General features: G+C 44.0%; 1 protein-coding gene across 1 annotated transcript in view; it reads right to left on the bottom strand.

Moving 5' to 3' along the window:
* The window catches only part of LOC128375217 (latent-transforming growth factor beta-binding protein 2-like), an 80344-nt gene that overhangs the window by 9924 nt on the left and 50121 nt on the right, over window positions 1–20299 (bottom strand). The window contains exons 10-31 of the mRNA XM_053335508.1: window positions 18992–19114; window positions 18728–18892; window positions 16922–17251; window positions 16051–16070; window positions 15761–15797; window positions 15204–15290; window positions 14210–14335; window positions 13588–13716; window positions 13251–13370; window positions 12851–12970; window positions 10356–10475; window positions 10046–10168; window positions 9809–9934; window positions 9574–9699; window positions 9281–9406; window positions 9008–9133; window positions 8345–8470; window positions 7286–7411; window positions 6906–7025; window positions 6655–6780; window positions 4755–4877; window positions 3950–4078 (exon numbers count right to left, since the gene is read on the bottom strand). Coding sequence (XP_053191483.1) covers window positions 3950–4078; window positions 4755–4877; window positions 6655–6780; window positions 6906–7025; window positions 7286–7411; window positions 8345–8470; window positions 9008–9133; window positions 9281–9406; window positions 9574–9699; window positions 9809–9934; window positions 10046–10168; window positions 10356–10475; window positions 12851–12970; window positions 13251–13370; window positions 13588–13716; window positions 14210–14335; window positions 15204–15290; window positions 15761–15797; window positions 16051–16070; window positions 16922–17251; window positions 18728–18892; window positions 18992–19114 — 2754 coding nt within the window. The remainder of the gene's footprint in view (window positions 1–3949; window positions 4079–4754; window positions 4878–6654; window positions 6781–6905; window positions 7026–7285; window positions 7412–8344; window positions 8471–9007; window positions 9134–9280; window positions 9407–9573; window positions 9700–9808; window positions 9935–10045; window positions 10169–10355; window positions 10476–12850; window positions 12971–13250; window positions 13371–13587; window positions 13717–14209; window positions 14336–15203; window positions 15291–15760; window positions 15798–16050; window positions 16071–16921; window positions 17252–18727; window positions 18893–18991; window positions 19115–20299) is intronic.

Here is a 20299-nt window from a genome sequence, read left to right as displayed (position 1 = left end):
TTTCAAACAAATTGATTTATAGAGTGAAAAGCACATGTCATTCACATGTTATCTAAACTACTTTTATTTTGCCTCTGAGCACTCATAAAGGCTGTGGGCCAGAGAAACCACAACCAATCTCATTTGAACAGAGTGCTTGGCCAGGGCTCCATCTCCCCCACCCCAACACAGACAACTGCTTTCTCAGGGTTGCTGAGGGACTAGTCCTCTGTCAGGGTTCCTGTCCTGACTTGGCTACTTCTCTAACATGCCTCTGGGGTCAGAGACAGGGTCTCCCACAAGCTAATAAAACTGCAGAGACAAAACTGCCTTTGTCATTTTGTACAACCTTTCACAAGGAATGCGGTAAAGGACCTAAATTACTTGAATAGACTTGTGGGCCTAAATGGCTGTGAGATGAAGGAGAATGGATGAACGCATACTGAAAACCGCCAACCCAGTAGATTTGCATTTTGCAGCTGAGGATCCGTTTGCCAAATTGTTGCAGTAAGAGGCTGCATATAATTGAAAACTACATTTTTGAAAATAATATTCCCACAGGTCAATCATGAATATCCTCAGAGTAAAGGTTTAGCGTATCGTACATTAGAGTTTGAGGAACGTTTCCTCAAGTGTGAATAGTGTAGTTTGGAATGTTGGAATGACAGCGGCAGCCAGCTGGGAGGTCAGGGGAGGAAAGGCAACGAAAGCTCTCCGCTAATACATGAAATAATCAGTGTCTGCATGCCGCTTTTCATTCATGTGTAACATGGAACAAAATCCGTTGCAAACCACATGTTGTGATGAGATGCAATCAAAGTTCATCCCAAGGAAGAATGAGAGCACTGAGAGCAAAACATTTTTAATGACTTTTGTTTTTCTGTGTAGTGCTTGTATGGCAGGTTTACTTGACCATCCATTTTGATCCGTCTGCATTCAGGGAGAGTCAGTCAGTGTGCTAATTACAGCATTAATGGCTAATGGGAAAAAATGAATAACACAAAATGAGATAACTCCAATGTCAAACTAGTCTCACACAAACAGAACGTGGGGTTGCCTTTTTTACTCTTTCCATGTAATAATCAGTTACGTCAGGACACATGCAGCGCTGTAAATTGGCTGGAGGGAAGAAGTGAGGCAGGGGAGAGGGTGAGGAGTTCAGTTTAGATGGAAGTTGCTAAGGGTAAGGAGTGACCCGGAAAAACAGGCACCTATCCTAATAGTCTGACCCAGGAGAACAGGCTTCCTGGATAAGTGTGGGTCTCTTTGCTTTGTGTTAATCTGGAGCACATGGTGGCAGGCAACAATAATATAAGAATCAGTGACTGTTGGCTCACACTCCACAGCCCACACTTCTACCATATTCCCTGGGCAACCCCTTGTCTGATTGGACCCATATGCAGAGCTTATTTCACACGCGAATGGGTAAGGATGAGGTGAGGTATTTGTTTATGGGGAAGCATGTTTGCGCAATTTATCTATCATTACATCTACAACCTGTCTTGGGTTAACTACAATGAAGGTTAAACTGTCAGATAATGAGCGTGCAGGGGGAAAAAAAAGATCTTACATCTGCACAAGAACATGAGCAATCGCACACACATGGTAAAGTCTTTACATTTCTATAAGTGTACTAGGGTGGGAGGTTGGCATGAGTGTGACCGCAGAAAATTTCCGCCCTCGGGCAAGCCTTATTAAAGACAAGGCTCAAGTGAATTTATGAGCATGATGGTGAATTAAAGCATAAAAACAATGATACACCTACTACTCATACACACATGCTGCCTTTTTCAGATGCTGCGCCCACAGGGTTCCTTTGGTAGCATCATTGCAGAGCTGAGGGCAGCCCTCCTAGTACAGTTTGCATATTTGACATATTGCTATGGAAAAAAGCCTGTTATTCCCTTTTGTATTATGGTCTCTAAATCTAAATGAGTGCAGCAAGCGGAGCCAAAGACAATCGCTGCCCCTTCGAAGTAAAAATAAAACAACGCCCCTTGCCAAACCTGCAAATTACAGTGTCTGGCCTCTTCTTAAATATTTGATGATTTTTACAAGCAGACAAAAATGGCCCGAAGTAATTGAGCTCCCTCCCTGACTTTTATTGGGGTGACGGCAGCATCTCCCACAACTTCCCATCATGAGGTGAAACAAGCCACTATTGTGTGGTGTGTTGGGCTTCTGAGGGTAAGAAGGGCTCGGTTCTCGATCTGGACCTGTGAGTCAGTGCTGAACTGTGTGAATGTTTGTTGTGGGGTCTAGTGAAAACACGAACAGCTGGCGTTATAACATAGCAACGGGAAGAATGATGGTCAGACATGGTCATAACTGGGCAACCGTACAGACGAGTTGAGTTTGTTTTGTGGCACCAGAGGGGACATTGGGAGGCTTTTTAAAATCAAGTCCCACCAAACTACTCCATAATTCTCTACAAAGCATGTCAGGTCAGGAAATGTGTAACTTACAGCATATGACATGGAAGTTGAAGTTCTTGGCTGCTAAGGAGTATATGTTTACATTTCACGCCAATGAGCGCTATACTGATTTGAACCTACAGTATATGAGCTGTTTAGCGGTATGTTGATACTGACACTAAAGGAGAAGAGGTAAGCAGCTGGTTTTAATCTGCTCTTATCACACTACAGACCTCCGCACTCTTCAGCTGGTGCCAGACAGACAACTTCATAAAGTGCAGTGAGGAGGCAGCCACACATAGTTGGGATCGAGATGATGAAGGGGGTGGAGGTCTGATCTGTCACTGATCAGTGCCGCAGCACCGTATTCTCCCCTGATCTCCATCTGTTAATAGTCCAATAAAAACTCTGGGTCATGAGAATATGTGAGGTCACGCTGCACTCTGAGTACATCTCTATAACTGTTACAGTTCCCAGTTCTTTCCCTCTAACACAAACACATAGGCAAGGATATACAAAAAACCTACAGTTAACCACATGTGCGCAGACACACAGTCACCCACAAACACTTGCAGCCTCCATCTGCAGTCCAATACATCATTCCATTCTGATGCTCTCAGACTGCTCTCCCCTCCTCGCCTGTCACTCTCCGGTGACTGTTTGGATCCCATCTTAATACAAGGAAAATATTTGGCCCTTTTTTAAAATCTCTCATAGACCTCATAAACCCGACTTGTTGTTTTATGGTGCTATGAGAGCAACAAAGACAAGCAACAACACGCTACAAAATCATGAGTGCTAAACTCAAATCATTGTGCAACAAACCACATTAATATCACAAACCCAAGGTATCTCTTACTGCCAGTAAATACATAAGGCTCCATGTATTCTGGATGTCATGGAGATGTATCTGTTATTGTTGGCCAGCTGTGGGCCCAGATGTAGCAAATGTACAAACATAGCCAGCCAAACCAGGTGACCAAGCTCCTCCATAGGGGGACAAGGAGGTAAGGGACCATGTAAACTGGCCTCACAATCCTATCCCCTGTCCAAAGAAGAACGGCGGTGATCAGGTTCCATCTTCTCTCTGCCAGATGCACTCTATTAGCTCCATTGTCAGTAGGATGAGATTATTATGAGCTACTGGCCTCACACACTGCCTCCAGTGACAGTGCACTCCTCTTTCTAAAGTGCCCCAATTTCAGGGGCCACTTCTCTTCATCTCCCCCATGGCCTCTTGTGCGGGAAGATTTCGAGTACCCGATAGCTTTTGGTTCCCATCAGCCCCTTTGTGTCTGTGTGCCAAATAGATATCATTATCTGTGCTCGAAAAGGAGAGACCTGAAGAGTATGTTGAGTGGTGAGTGGATCTGAGGCTGTCCTATCTTAAAGTCAACTCAAAGTTAATTGTAAATGGACTGACAGAATTCTCTAGATACATACCGTATGTACTCCATCCAATATTTTGCTTCAGCCAAAAAGCCTCAAAATCTTCCACTTTTTCTTTAACACAGTTGTTTGCTATTTTTTTAACTATATGCGGTTTGACCACTCACCACAGTCTGTGGTGTCTTCTCCCTCGTGACCAGGCTGGCAGTCTTTGAAACATCGGTAGGAGCCGATGGTGTTCTCACAGCGCCAGGTACCACACACTGAGCTTCCAAACTCCTTGCACTCATTCTGGTCTGTGCAAAGAGACAGAGAGACAGATGTTGGTTAGTAACTGACAAACAGAGGCACAAACGCAACCACATGTGCAATCAGACACTAACACAGACGCATGCGCACCCACACGCACCCACCCACACACACACACTTATTCCCTCCTCAGCTCCTTTGCTTCCAGTGTAATGGCTGTGTAGTAGGAGTTGGCCAGAGGGCCTGTGGTGTAGCTGTCCTCAGTAAACGCAGCAGGCAACAAGAATGGCCAAGAAAAATATTATCACAGCAACTAAAGAACTTGTGAAGGAGCTAAAGGGAGACGTTCCAGAGGGAGAAACACCTCGTGCTCACAATGGGGTCATTCATACTTCCCTCGGGTAAGAGGGAGTGCAGGGCTGCAGCCATGTCATCCAGGCACCCCTCCATCCCCAGACCATGGAGGAAAGCTGTAAACCTGGCTTGGGCACTTTCATTGAAGCTCAGTCTCCACCAACTATAGACAATCAATCATAGCCAACTGTGCTAAACTGGGTATGCTTAATTCTAAATGTAGCATGACGATCAAACAGCTAATGCTGACATGTTGGTTCACTCAGAGAGTAGAAACCTCGGGATAGAGTCTGGGGTCAATAATCACTATTAAAGAGGCAACATCACACATCACTATAACTATTACAAGTGAGTTTTATTGTGTCTTACCTTCACAGTCAGCCGCGTCAGCATTGAACTTGAAGCCGGCTTCACACAAGCACAAGAAAGAGCCATCAGTGTTGAGACACTGGCCCCGGATGCACACGTTGTCTTTGCTGCACTCATCCTCATCTAAGGCAGAGAAAAATAGGGGAAAAAACAGAAAGGCAGACAAATTAAGAGAGATAATTAGAGGAAGGGTGTGTCAAGATTTGTTATATATTGATTATCATTAAATATCTCTGTATATTCTCTGTCTTTATTACGTCCATGGGGAACACCACTCCTTTTCATAAGTATCCCAAAAAGAATGTGTAATCAAGCGCTTGTCTGAACACAAGACGCATTGCCCATTTGGAGTACTTAACGGTATACTGGCAAACAGGAAACATAAGGGAAAAAAACACATCTACCTCAGCTTCTACAAATAATCCCTGTGACTCAGTTAAAATTTATAATGAATGCTACATGCTTGATTAGTTGTAGATTGGTGGATAATTGCAGCATTACAACATTACAATTTGTAAGACACTGGGAACAGGGGTAAAACTGGGGGCAGGAAAGTGCATAAAACTCATCGCAGGGGAAAAATCTGGCTTCCTTTTCCAGCGTTTGATAATGAATTGAATCTTTCAGAGACGACAAGGTAAACACCCATTTGCAGAGATAGGGCGAAAAAAAAAAACAATAACCCAGACTATAAGTAAACACATAAATATGCAGTGACTGGATTGTTTTGGAGGTAATTCAAAGACTTCAAAGCTCGTACTGAAAGGCACAGCTAGGCTATGGCACAACCTTTTGATTTGGATTAAATTTAGTTTCAGTTTGCTGTCAGTCCTTTATTATGCATGTTCTGTTCTTTCTGAAAGGCCAGTCTGCTCAAGGCATCGTTTTGGCCTCACCTGACAAAACCCATCTTTCATTCCCATAAACTCACATAGCCTCATCCTGCCTTCATCTCTCCTTGCAGGCCCATGTTAGAGGGGTCTGGCTTTCATTGTGTCAGCACTGTACACACAATGGCAGACTGCAAAAAAATATACAACTGCTGATTTATAGGATAATCAGAGTAAAGTATTTGTTGTGGCGGGCAGCCAAAGTACCTGATGCAGGCTGGGCAGTTTGCTCAGTATGCTGTGAATGATATCTGGCACCCCGAGCCTCCAAAGCCTCTGTGGAAGTATGTATGTCCCTATGCAAGGACTAACCCTAGTCCTCTTAGTCAATCCCCTCGCCAATTGCAGGACCATGCCAGCATTTTGCAAGAGATTGAACAGCTACCTGCTTCACATCACCATAGTATTACTCATTGCCAGGCATACTGTCATTTACTTAACTTCACCTCTACTTGAAGGACACACCAGAAATAACACTGATCCAATTCGGACATCCTAGCCAAAGCTATTTCATGTATTTTGACAGCAAATGTTTCAGTTCGTTGAAAAGAGAAGCTTGTCTTCCTTAGCTGATGATCGGGCTACATTTTTTCCCCCCATCACTATGACCAGTGGGTCATTGGGTGCGGCTGGAATAACATCAAACTGATGTCCGAGCTGAGAGCGAGTGAGCTGAGACAGTTGATGAGGCCATGGCCAATTACACTAAATGGCTGGACTGAGCACCCATGCCAGGAGTCCCAGGCCTGGCCTCAGCACCTATGAGGCAGGTATGCAGGGTGAGGAGGACACTGTCTGTCAGCCAGCCTCCACTGAATAAAGACATTTGTGCAAGCCAGCAATGTTTCAGTAAAACATCCTGGGCAATCTGGGCTAAAAAACATCATTACATTATTACCAACTTTCTCCAATTATGGCTGTGCCTCACCCAGTTACACACATCCTATAAAATCATCAGAAAAATTGCCTCCCATTGCGACTAATATTCTTGCTGCACTGTGTTAATGTACCTTGGCATCCAGTCCTCCCTTCGATGGTGGTATATCCATCAGGACAGATGCATGTGTAAGAGCCCTCGGTGTTCAGACAGTCTCCTTCTCCACAGATCCCCATGACAGTTAAACACTCATTGATATCTGTCACACACAAAAGCACAAATATGCACACACAGCTGTGTCAAGATGCCAACATGAGGTAAGCCACGAAAATAATTTCATTGCCAATGTCAAATGACCTGCAGTGCATATGCAAGTGTGCATACCTCTGCAGGACGTCCCATCCACCAGCTCCAGACCAGCGGGGCAGTCGCAACTATAGGAACCGATGGTGTTGGTGCACTGGCCTCCCAGACACAGGCTTGTGTCCTCACATTCGTTCACATCTGCATTGACACACACATACAGACGTCATCATTATAAAACATTCACACCAGCTGTAAATCAGCGGGTCTCACTCCCAGTTTGCCCAAGTTTTTGTCATCTGAGTGAAGAGCTTCCAGACCACAGTGAACATGTCAGAAAAGTCATGCATCATCTGCAACAGCAAGTAATGACATAGTGTAGTAGGTCATACATCGCTGGAACAGATGGCTGTGAAAATGATCGCCATCGTATATTCTGATGACCACTGCGAACCACCCACCTTCACATGAGAGCCCGTTGGGTGCAGCTGTGAATCCTGGGTCACAAGCCATACAGGAGAAGGAGCCCTCTGTGTTGGTGCAAACGCCTGTGGGGCACGCACCTGGGGTCTGGCATTCATTGATATCTGAGAGACAAAAGAAGAAAAAGGTTTGATATGTATAAGTTGAGAGTCCCCTTTTTGCGAGTCGACTGTCTTATCTGTTAAAATGATCAATGGCTGAATGGGACTCAGCTTAACTTACAGCCTAACATACAGTAAGCAAAGCCCTCTTTATTAGATCGCACTGACAGTGTTTTATTAAAAAGGGTGGAAAGATAAGTATGTGGGACGGTCATCAAATCCAAAACAGCAAGCTATTACAGGTGGTGTATAATTACTGTATCTACAAACAGTCACTGGCTCGCTGTTATGTGATCATTGGAAATTCCTCGGCTGCGGTACAGATTGTATTTCTTAAGGAGAAAATAGTGTGGACCATTGTTAAGTGATTGAGACGGCTCTGTTATGCCTTTGGGTGAACAGAGCGAGTTCAACAGGGCGAGCTCGCTGCAGTGCGTGGAAGGCAGGGGAGTGGCTGACTTCATTTCAAATTAAGCCCTTAATATTTTCCATGGCATCAGAGAGACATCCATTAAAATCCTATCAGAGGCAGTCTTGGACTTCAGCTTGTTTTGTAAAACTTTTTCCAAGCACAAAGACACATATCAGTGGGGGATCTTCCTCTCAGGCTAGATCCACACTTCCATTCAAAAACATGCCACAGTATATGCAACTAACTGAAGCCATGTTTGAATCCATTTAGATAATCATTCCTTTTCCCCCTTCCCATGAAGTCATGACAGATATAACCTCCCTGGATTCGTCAAAGCAGCCGTTTTACTGCATTGATCTCATAAATCATGTCACAAGAAATTACTGAGTACTATAAAGATTTTCTGTAATCATATTCTGGGTCTAATGCATACCTTTTTTACTGAGGTTCAAATTCAATCTAGTGTTTACTATAGTGAGAGCTCAAACCATCCTAGACAGGTAGGTAAATAGAGGTAGCTTTACCCTCACAGCCTTGACCATCCTCGGACAGTTTGAAGCCAGCTTCGCAGCTCCTGCAGGTGTAAGATCCCGGGGTGTTCAAGCACAGCTGGCCCAGGCACACGTTAGCCACCAAGCACTCATCCACATCTGGATACAAATACATGGAAACATCATAACACAGATTACCATCTCTGGCTTCAAATAAATAGAGCCCGCCAGTTGTAATCAGTTAGATCAGTAATCACTGGAGCTAGGAATTATAAACGTCGCCACCTTCATCTTTCTAGCGGAGCTATCTGCAGAACATTTGCCTGACATCATCATGTTCTATTTGAGGGTCAGTGTCTCATTTTGTTGAGCAAGGATCAGACGAGCGGTGCCAGAGGCGAAGGGGTCCAGGATCCAGCTATGATGTGATGTCTAGGAGGTGTATTTTGGGATTTTGAGCTCAGATGATGGGACTCTGGCTTGGAGCTGTCACACCTGATGCTGTTTACATAAGACCTGAGCCAGCTGGGAACATGGGGAACATTCTCCTGGCACAGTCACTCTGAACCGCGACTCTGTTAGGTTTGGAGGCAAGGCCCGGCACGTTCAGATGAAAGAGGACACTACACTCACCTGTGCGAAAGTAGACAAATATAACAAACCACATTCCTGCAAAAATACGACCAAAAGTCTCACCGTCACACTGTTGTCCATCCTCAGAGACTCTGAAACCGGGCTGACAGACGATACATGTGAAGGAACCCTCTGTGTTTGTACATGTTCCCTGGCGGCATGTAGTGGGCAGCAGACACTCATTAATATCTGGTGTGAAACAGCACAGAGTATTAGACATTTATTTCAGGACAGGCAATGACAGCCAAGAACCAATATTCTCAACAGCATCAATATAAGATACATACAAATGTTATGAAGGGGTTCATTTAGATGAGTGGTGGTGAATAAACTAACCTTCACAGAGCTCTCCATCATATGATACTTTGTAACCTGAAGGGCAATTCTCACAGGTGTAAGAGCCTTCAGAGTTTAGACAGATCCCGTTGGCACAGGTCGTCAGAGACTGGCACTCATCGATGTCTGGGTGGAACACATTAACAGAGGCATGTTTGGACATCGCTATAAAACTGACACATTTCTGCTGTAAAGCAAATCCAAAGAGTTTCAACTCTGTCTTGAACAAATGCTCCAATGAGATGAGACTAAGGTTTTTTACTGAATGAGGAGCACAGCTGGAGATTGATTACCTTCACACCTCTTCCAGTCTGCAGACACTCTGTAGCCAGCTTTACACCTGGTGCAGGTGTAGGATCCCTCGGTGTTGGCACACACCCCACCTTGACACAAGTCTTCCTGGGCACACTCATTCACATCTGGAGACAAAAAGACTCTAATTCACCACAACGGGAAGAAAAGTCATCGCTAATTACAAGTGTTTGTCGACAATTGCAGCTCAGTCTAAATCAATAGCGGATTTCATACCTTCACATCTCAGTCCATCAACAGATGGTCCAAACCCAGGCCTGCAGTTCTGGCAAGTGTAGGATCCTGCTGTGTTGATGCAAATTCCCGCGGGGCACACATTACCAGTTGCGCACTCGTTGACATCTAACAAAAAGAAATAATTTGCAGACATTATGCTGCTGTCAAGAGCTCCATGAGCTGAGTAGTATACAGTGATGAGTTACACCCAATAGCTCTAGATAATCCTTTACAGACCTTCGCAGGCTTTACTGTCTGAGGTGACTTGGTAACCATGGTTACAGGTGCATTTGTGGGTGCCGTCCAGATTGACACAGCGTCCATGGAGGCAGACTCCAGGGAGCACGCACTCATCCACATCTGGAAAGAAGGTAGAGGGGAAGAAAAGGGAGCCTCAGAAAATAAAAAGACAACTGCTAACTCTTTGTAGCCTGTTTATAAACCTCCAATGGTTCTGCAAGGCTTCTGTAAAAGCACTGTGGGGAAATAGTTATAGAGCTGTTACATTAGGACATTAATAATGTCTCATCATTTGACTGACAGTTACCTTGGCATGTGTTGTCCAGTGTGAGTTTGTATCCTTGGAAACAGTTGCACCTATAGGAGCCCTCAGTGTTGACACACCTACCACGACCGCACACGGTTTGGTTCAAGCACTCATTTACATCTGGGAACAGATGGGGTCAGGATAGGACACAACATGCACAGTGTGAGTATGTGATTTTAGGTTTAATCTTGCCAAATTTGCAAGGGTTAAAACACCCAAAAAAACAAATTTTCTCACTGAAAGCTAGCTATGCAGATAGTTCTGCTTTTGTTTGTCAAGGTTTTGAAATATTGGCCTGTAAGATTTTCAGACAAACACAATTCACTATAAGATCCCTGTGGGAAAATTTGCCATTGCTATAAAGATGTGTATACAAAATAAAGGTTGCAGTGCAGCAGTAAAGGGGAAACGATTACAGCATAATTAGCGTGCAAAATAACAGCAGTCATTAAATTGCATCAGTGCACAGACCCAAACCTCATTCATGAAGGCCTTTTATTGTTTGGGGCAGTAGCTGTCTTTTCCACTTCATGAGTCAGAACAGTTGACCCAGGAATTATACTCGTGGAAAACTTCATGCAAAAACATTATTTTATAGTGGAATTTATCAAGTGTTAACAAGAAGGTAAAGGTGTGTGGAGAGAAGGCAGTCTGATGATGTGAGAGTAAGAGACAATAAAAAAGAGCAGGAGGAGGAGGAGGAAGGGAAAACGAGTAGAGGAAGGGAAAGTAAGGAGGTGGAGAGAGGACGTTACTGTGAGGTGATGGACACAGCCAAAATACAGTGAAAATACTGCAAGAGAGTCACAAGCTAGGTTCTGTTTGGCCATCCACGGGTACTGCCAAACGTCTGTCAGTGTGGCCCAATACTTTGTTTCTGCAATCATCCGGCATCTCTCAGGCCTCCGCGATAAGCCCTGACAAGGGAATGGAGCTGTTTTCTCTATCACGCCAGCAATTAGGCTTATCCACGATTCAGCCAATTGGGCCCAAACTACTGTGCTGCTGTCAATTGACTGAAGAAAATACTGGAAACCATGCGCTCATGTTGCCTGTTTATGTGACTCCCACAGTGCCAGACGTGTACTGTAGGCCTGTTAGCAGTCTGTGTGGACGTTAAGAGTGAAAATATTTACCTAATGTTATCCCTCATTTACAAGGTTCCTCTCAGTTACTATTTATACACCACAGATTTATACAGACTGAACAATATTAGTGGGCTGACAAACAGAAACTAGCTAAAGTGGTGTTTTCTCTGGAAGCAAGGAAAGCATGAGACTTTAAACAAGGGCACACATGCCAGTGATTTGCTTCCATCAGACATCAGGCTCCCTGAAAAATGACTTTTAAAGAAGAACCAGCAGCTTTTAAAGTAAATTTCCATATTTTCCTTCATTCAGTCTCTTTGCTTTTCACATTTCTGGAATACTGAAGCCAGAAGCTTGGGTTTCTAAACAAATTAGAGGGGTGCAAGGTCACAGAGAGGGGATGTGGTAAGTAACACCAGTCAGGCTGTTATGTAACTGGGCCACTTCAGGTTGGGAGCTGCTAGTGTGTTAGCTTAAACAAAAAACACACCGAATGTAGTTTGTTGGCCATTTGTGTATTCAAATCTAATAATCCGCAGTAAGAGTTTTACAGTGGATCACAGACAACAGTATGGGTGAGTGAGAGAATTTGTTTGTGTGTTGAGACCTCTTCGAAGTGGGGAATTGAACCTTTGACCTTCTCATAGATCTCCTGTGACTGCTCGGCCCTCTCACCTAGCCCAGCAGTGGTAATAAAGCCTCGCTGGCCTCCGCTGGGCCCAACAGTACAGTGGCCGGAGCTCTCCAACAATAACATGCTGTTTGTTCAAGGCTGTGGCCAAGAGAAAATATTTGGACTCTACCAAATTGAAGTATTATCAACAATCTTTTTACGGGGGCCAGTGATATCGAAAGATCAGCAATAACACGGCAAATGTGTTTAAACAATATTAGGAATATGCAGGGGCTGCTGGGTGGAGGAGTTGATATTTCATACATTGAGACGCTGAATGGACAGAGAGGGAGGCTAACTGAGCCCGGCCCATGCTATATAGACATCATCACTGTGGTTTTGGGGTGTCGTTTGGGCCCAGTAGCGCTCCACAGTGGACATAATACATCAAATGTAAAGTCAGAAATACATTTAATTTTTTATAATTTTTGTGCAGCCGGCATGTCCCTTTGAACAAGAAGCTGCAATTCAGTGAAACCAATTCAGCTTGAACTATTTGGTGAACTGTGCTTCACAGGCTGTCAGCAGATCATTAACGGCACGGCTTGTTGCCATGTTGCCCTGGTTATTTCGGTGATGCCAACTGGGAGCAGCAGCTTTGCCTACGTAATTGTTACCTAATACAGTTCTTACATCGTTAGAGGGGAACCCAGCTTATTTCCATTCAGTGGCTGGAAACACCCTTAGGAGTTTGGGAAAGTGGTGGCAGCACTATGTGTGTGGGGTTGCCTTACCCACGCATCTTTCACTGACTGGCCTGAACCCTGGGCTGCAGGCCTGGCACTGGAAGGAGCCAATAGTGTTGATGCAGACACCGTCGGGACAGGAACTAGGATCGCTGCACTCATCTACATCTGCACGGCGAGAAGAGGGGACAGAAAATAATTATTTGAATCAGCTGTTATCAAAACAATGTGCACATCCATGGAGTAGGGGGGTGCAAGGTCACAAATGCTAATATATACAAACTGAAGTGGACATAGTTTTCTTCCTAGCTCAGAGGAAAATCCAATGGGCTACATCAACTCATGGCAGCAAACAAATAGGTCTGGCTAGCATTGTGCTGTTATGTTAAATTAAGTTGTGTGTGTGTGTGTGTATGCTTCAAAGGCTGTGTGTATGCATGCATGTCACCTTCGCACTGGCCTCTCCAAGACTTGGCGTAGCCACTGTTGCATTCACAGGTGTAAGATCCTTCTGTGTTGATGCATTCGCCATTCTGGCACTTGTTGGCCATGCTGCACTCATTAATGTCTGCCAGTTTGAATGAAAACCAAGGAAAATGGAAAAGAAAGTGACTATTGTGTTCCACAGCAATAATTAGGGCAGGATGCTTTTTAAATGAACAGCGCTGACAGACAAGAACCTGCTGTCCTCTAACAGAGAGCTATAGAAAGCTAACCACAGCTTGTAGTGTCTTTCATCCATTAGGAACATTATATGTACTGCGGTCATGTAGGCTATGTCTTACCTTGACAGAACTTCCTGTTCTGAGTGATCACCTGGCTGTAGCCGCTGTGGCATTGACAGGTATAGGAGCCATAGCTGTTAATACAGCTGCCCTTCCCTTCACATGGGTCATCCTGACACTCATTCACATCTGCAAAGGGAGACAGAGAAAAAAACAGAAGACAAAGAAGGAGAGGAGTTTTAATGCAACATTATATTGCAGTTCCATTTCATCAGCAAAGACTGTTCACTTTCCAAGCCTTGACTTTGGAGCTCCTTTACTGTACAAGCATTCCTCAGTGATGGGCCTCAGCCCAGCCGAGTGCAGCAGAGGCTGCAGCCAAGGCCTTCTCCGTGAGGTAAGGGATCACAGCACCGTGGCAGCTCTTTGGATGGCCTGTACGCTGTTGTCAGGCATCACAGAACAGGTCAACATAAACAAACGGATTCCTTTCATTTTGGCTCGCTTCATTTATCAAGGCTTCTGTGCCGTGTAATGTTTGGTGTTGAAGACTTGCTTGCACTGAGATGATGATAGACAAAGCCGCCAAGGCCTTTGGTGTCAGCATGTGTGTGTTTGTGTGTTCCCGCTTCTCTTTGAGTGTCCTACCATTACCTCTGTATTACTAGTCCTCTTTGCTTACCAATGCAGTTGGTCTGTAGTGCACTGAGCTTGAATCCAGGTTCGCAGTGGCAGGTGTAGCCGGTTTGCACAGGAATACATTTCCCATGGCCGCATATGGTGGGGGTAATTGCACACTTGTCAACACCTTAAAAAAGACCATAGATAAAGCAGAGATGTACACAGTCAATACTCAGAAAACAGACAATATTGTTAACCTACGGTTACGCAACATCACAGACACTGCAAAAAAAGAGAAGAAACTGCATTCCACTAACACATGTTACTCTCCATGGGAACCGTCTTGCTGTTTTATAGGTGGGGTCTTGGATGAGAGGACAGGTTTTACAGCACTGTAGCGTTCTAACAGGTGGTATGGATGGCTTACAAAGAGGTCGGCGAGAAACAGGTCATGCACGGTAGAGCCTAACATTACTGTTGTTCTTGTCTTTTTCCGTCCAAATGGACTGTGCTAAAACAGAGACGTGGAACCGGGCCCCTATGTCTGACTGAGGGGGAAAAAGGGACTATGGTTCTCTCTATAGGATTATTAAAAATTATCCTCACTTCCTCCATATCTCTATCACTCTTTCTTTTACTCCTCCTGCCACCCAAACGCACTTTTTTCCGCTCTTCCTACATTTTTCATAAATCTGGCTTCTGTCCACTCAGGATAGCCTTCCCCTTCCAAGAGGCACACTTTTTCTTGGTTTTGCGCCCTCTCACCCTCTGTGCAGCATGACATCTTCAAGCCAACTTGGCTTTGAGAAAAGGGGTCAAATAAAAGCACAATACAAGCTCCTCGGGGTAAACTCTGGGTAAGCCTACAAAAATGTCTTATAAGATGCGCCTGTGTCTGCCAGGAATTGACTGAGAGCAGAAAAAATGAGAGTTGAGTTTTATGTTGCTGTTGTGCTCTTACACATGGAAGTCATATAGCTCCACACCCAACTGTCATTTGGGGTTTTAGATAAATATTCAGTGAGATGGGACAAGCCCATGTTAATGTGTCTTACCTGTGCCTGTGGCTGTAGCTGCATCTGTGTTGGTTGTTTCCCTTGAATCTGGCCTCAGGTTGTTGCTGGTGGAGTCTGGAGAGGTTTCTGTTAAGGGGAATAAGGGCAGTTATGAGTTAGTGGGTGAGTATGAACAGAGATAACCACTGATGCACAGAATAAGTTCTCTTTCTCTACAACCTAAACGATACACTGCTTCTTTTATCAACCACTACTGCCTTGGCTATCATTCACTGAGCAGCTGTATAAAAATGATCTACACTTTTCTCCAGGCTAAAAACAGCACACGACTGGACTCATAGTAAACCTTCACACTTTATTGTCAATGTTTTCACTGGCGCAAGGGCAGAGCTGACACAAGGACTGAGACTACCACCACTGTGCAGGAGTGAGCAATTTATATAAAATACATCACGCCTGTGCCTGACTGAAACTACAGCACATCACTGTTAGCCCTTGAGCTAAATCAAATCACAAGAAATCAGATAAAAGAGCCTTTGCTCAATGTTAATACTGAACAAGTAGTATTATAAAAATAAAGCCAAAAGAACAAATACCTGGATATTTCAATGGTGAGTCAGTCACAACAGCTGGCTAGAAAACAAGGAAATAACACTTGTTAAAAAACATTTTTGGTTATAGCACTGCACGCTCATTTTCATAAAGTAAAATGTCTGCATTTGTCTTCATATTCAGAGCTAATTGGTTATGTGCATCCACCAAAATGTGGTCTAAATAAGTTATGTAATCATAACAACCCCTCCAGCTGAGACAGCTAAAGCATATCGTGCTAAGATAAACATTTCAAAAGTATGTGCCAAGTGTTTGACAGGGAGAGAGAACTTACCGGACTCAGAATTTCCACATCTGCCACAAAACAAAAAAGAAGAGGGAAAGTTTATCAGTAGCAAATGCTGACATTCAGTTCATATTAACAAGAGCCATTACTGAATACACAAAACCAACATACACAACAACCTGTGATCTCATTAGGCACTTGACTTGCAGCTTTGGAGGTCTTTATTTCCAATAAAACAAAGCTTAGGGCATATTTATCTTCTAAGCCAGGCAGAAAAAGCTGCATCTAAAAGGTAGTGGAGACTATTGGCCAAGGAAAAATGCTAAGAAAGACGAGGACATAGATATCTCTGATAATGAAGACAAAAATCCATAAATATTTACAGAGTTGACTTCTCATATAAATCAAAATGTCACGGCTGTGCCAATAAAGTATCTCACAAGCATTGAATCACAGAGATACATTTTCAGAAAATCCTGGAGATTTAGATGTATGGCCAGTGTGGATTACTTGTGTGTATTGCTGTGATGCTCAATGGGGTTTCACTTTGATGGATGGGGAACATGAATACTACTCCGAATACGTTCGGTTCTGGATCCAGCATTTATTTATAGAGATCAAAACATCCTGTTGATGTTTGGATTCTCACAAAATCCTAATCTGTTTACATCCTGTAGAAAATAAATCCTGTTGGGTAATAATTCTGCTGCACTGCATAGTTCATGCCAGGGGTTTGTGGTAAAAATATTTAAGTGGTTAAGTGAATGCCATGTTTGGATGACTCTGAGGCCTAAGTGCATAATATGTAAGGGACATTCAAAAGAAACAACTATTCATCACTTTGCCATTCAAAGTAAACATTTACCAACCTTAAAGTCAACTTGGCAGAGATGTGAGGTACCAAACACTTTATTCTCACCTTCTGGTTGTCTAGGTGTCTCTTCGGCTGTTTGGACGGTATGATGGGGCTGCTGTGGAGCGAGAGGGTACTGGGGTTCTTGAGGGGTCTCTGGATACTCAGGGTATTGAGGTACTTGTGGAGTTTGTGGGTAGCTTGGATACTGTGGCCTGCTGGGCAGTTGCAGTGAGGGCTGGGAGGATGGAGGCTGAGGATAGGTGGGGCTCTGTTCCTCCCGAAACACTCCTGTGCTCTGTAGATCACCATGTTCCAGCTGTCTGAGAGAAATCTGCACATCAGAGCGCGAGTAGGTATATCCATGACCAGCTGGACAGATCTCCTTGAAATGGTCTGCATTGTAGGAAACACACAGCAACAAACAATAAACCACAGTAACATAATTTCTGTATCCTGCTTTTGGTCTCGTAAAGCTAACACGAAACACTGTCAGAGCGTAGTTGCGATATTCCTGCACAGGAATGATGATTGATATTTCTGTCTGATGTTACCATAAGCCACCCGTGTAATACTGTTATGTTGAGCATGCTGTGATTTACTGTATGCTGTGAATGACAAGGTCGGACTTCGACTATTATTGCTGAAGACCTAGCTAGCTGGTGGGCCAGTGACAGCTGTCACAGAGGACTACCAGCACGGGGATTTGGAAAGGTTGGGGGATATCTACACACTCAAACAAATGAGACATGCCAGTGAGGGAAGTAGAGGATCATGTAATACCAAATGAACTTTGAACTCTTTGGTGTAAAGGCATGTGAGTGAGAGGCTAATGGAGGATTGGCTGGCTAGATAAAGGGAGGGAGACTGCACCTCTTTGTGTCTGAGCCCAGCAAACCTCAGCGATGGTGAATCCATTACAAGTGAGAAGCTCTGTGTCCCCTACCTGACCTGAAACCAGCAACTCTATGCCAAAAGAGTCTGGAATAGAGATATGAGTAATGACAGATATGTGGTTGCTGTAAATGCTTGTGTAAATGCAGGAAATGTGGATATGATAGGCTACTGAATGATGAATTTAAAGTGGGGGGAAATGAGGCTATATATGATCAGGAGCCACATCAGAGGAACTGGAGTAAATATGGAATGAAAGTCAGCAAGCTCCTGTTACTGAGTCACAAGTAATGGGCCTGGCTGCTTTGTTCAGAACACAGCTCTAACAGCTTGTCAGGACATACAAAAGCCAGGGTCCGAGGAATCAGAGGCTGTGTGTCTGTGTACTGTGTCAGTCCTGGCTGAGCAGCACCATGGAGGTCTGTGTCTGTGATATCTGATCTATGACAATCCCCATGAATCATTGGCCAGTACAGACACTCCATAAAACCAGCCTGTTTCTCTCAGAGACTTTGAAGATTAGATCGGTATGAAAAAAAAACTTACTTCCCATGTTTCACTTGGCCAAGCTATTTATTTCTGCTGTGAAGCTTTGCCGGTCTATTAGTGGGGTTTCTCTCTGAGGGTTGGAGTGATAACACAAGACTGACTCCCACTATTATGTAGCCTCCAAAATATGAAAACTGTTATGTTTTTGGTCCTTTTCCACTTCAAACACATTTGGTTATTTTGAACTGCTTTACACGCCTGGCAGACAGCAGAATATGACTGAGTGGTAAATACTCTTTGCCTGTGCTTACACTACTATTGCAAGCCCTTGCGTAAGATTACATGTGACATTTCATATATGCAAAAGCGTATAACCCTGCAAAATGTTTTTCAGAGTAATGTACAGTTCAACCAGAAACAGACTTTACGTTTTCAGATCAAGGACAAGCCTTGAATTTAAACTCTGTGTGCAGTTTTTTGTGGTTATACCTGATCCTGGCAAAGGGCAACGATCACACCCAGCACCCCAGGCTTTGCCCACTCGGCTACAGCAGCAGATCTGCTTGGTGATATGCTGAGAAAGTGGCAGAGAGCATGTGCCTGTTGACAGTGATCTGTAGCAAAACGCCCTCTGGTCTGACACCGCTTTGTCCGCTGGAAAGAAAGTTGATACATCCATCACATGAACCAATGCATATCAAAATGGTGTCAACCTTAGATTATGTGATATGTCTGACAATAAGCAGTACTTACAGACACAGTGGCTCCTGGCAGGGTCTAACATGTAGCCTGGTTTACACGTGCACCTGTAGCTTCCTTTAGTGTTGAGACATTCAGCATTCTTACAGAGCCCAGGCAACAGACATTCGTTGATGTCTGTGAAATATGCAGCACGTCAGTCATGTAATATCTAGAACATTCAGATTATGGAAATACGGTGAAGTCATGTTTTAACCCCTGACATGAGTTTTTTGAACTCCCCATGAACCCCAATGACTAAACTTGATACAAGTATCAATATCGGATTAAGAGTTCTCACAGCGTTCAGGCCTGCAGACTGGCAATGATGTAATGCTTCAGAATTAATTTACACCTTGAAAGGTGACAAAATATTGCAATCGATCATGCAGTCAAATCCACCAGCTGCCGGGAGGCAATGAAATATGGAAACTTTTAGGTTGCACAATTGTGTGAAACCAAGGAGGAGTGATGACACAAGGGAAACACATGCAAACCAGAATGCACTCAAAACTGTGAGATATCATAAACTCAAAGCTGCAGTAACCTTGACTTCGAGAGCTGGGCAGTCAGGAACACACTGAGGAAATAGCAGAATGTTTTATATTATCATCCTTCCTCAGCATCTTTCCTTTATGGTGTCTAATAAGGTCACACCATCTTTAGCTTACGTCAACGAGCAAAAGTCACAAAGAGAGTTTTTTTCCCCCCCCGTCTGACCTAAACAGTGAGCTGGAGTGATACGGGGGCCAGTGGAGTGTTTGCTTATTGCTCCAACAGCTCCCGAGTCACTAAGCCAAATGGAGGCAAGCAAGCCAGTTAATGTGCCAGGCAGGAGCATAGGGGGACATATTTCAGGCGCTTAGTCATGCGATCACACTGGGACCAGGCAAAGTTTGTTGTTCTACCGTGTTAAACAAAGAGTACATCATTAGGTCTTTTCCTATTGCTTTGATGACTGGAACCCGACAGGCTGCCACCACAGATTTTCCCAATTCTAATTAATCTGCTCTTGTTTTGTTGTTTTGCTTCCTGCTGGAAAAAGTGAGCTTATAAGGGATTGAGGCTGATAAATTTTGTGGACTGAAGTAAATCCAGGGAATGCTTCAATGTTTCATTTGTTTTTTCTTTTGTATCTCAGCTGCACTATGTTTCTCCTTAAAATGATATGTCACTCTTACACACAAATGTAGAATTAAAGGACAAAGTAGTTTTAAAACTGGAGCTGGCCTTATAAACCCAAAGCCTCTAGCCTTTATGCCATTACAGTTTAAACAAGCCGCTTCTCTGTTAGCAAAAGCTAACTGTCACTGCAGGTGGATG

Source organism: Scomber japonicus, chromosome 16, assembly GCF_027409825.1.
Source record: "Scomber japonicus isolate fScoJap1 chromosome 16, fScoJap1.pri, whole genome shotgun sequence".
In the NCBI taxonomy this organism is placed as follows: Eukaryota; Metazoa; Chordata; class Actinopteri; order Scombriformes; family Scombridae; genus Scomber; species Scomber japonicus.
This window is presented reverse-complemented; position numbering and strand designations above follow the sequence as displayed.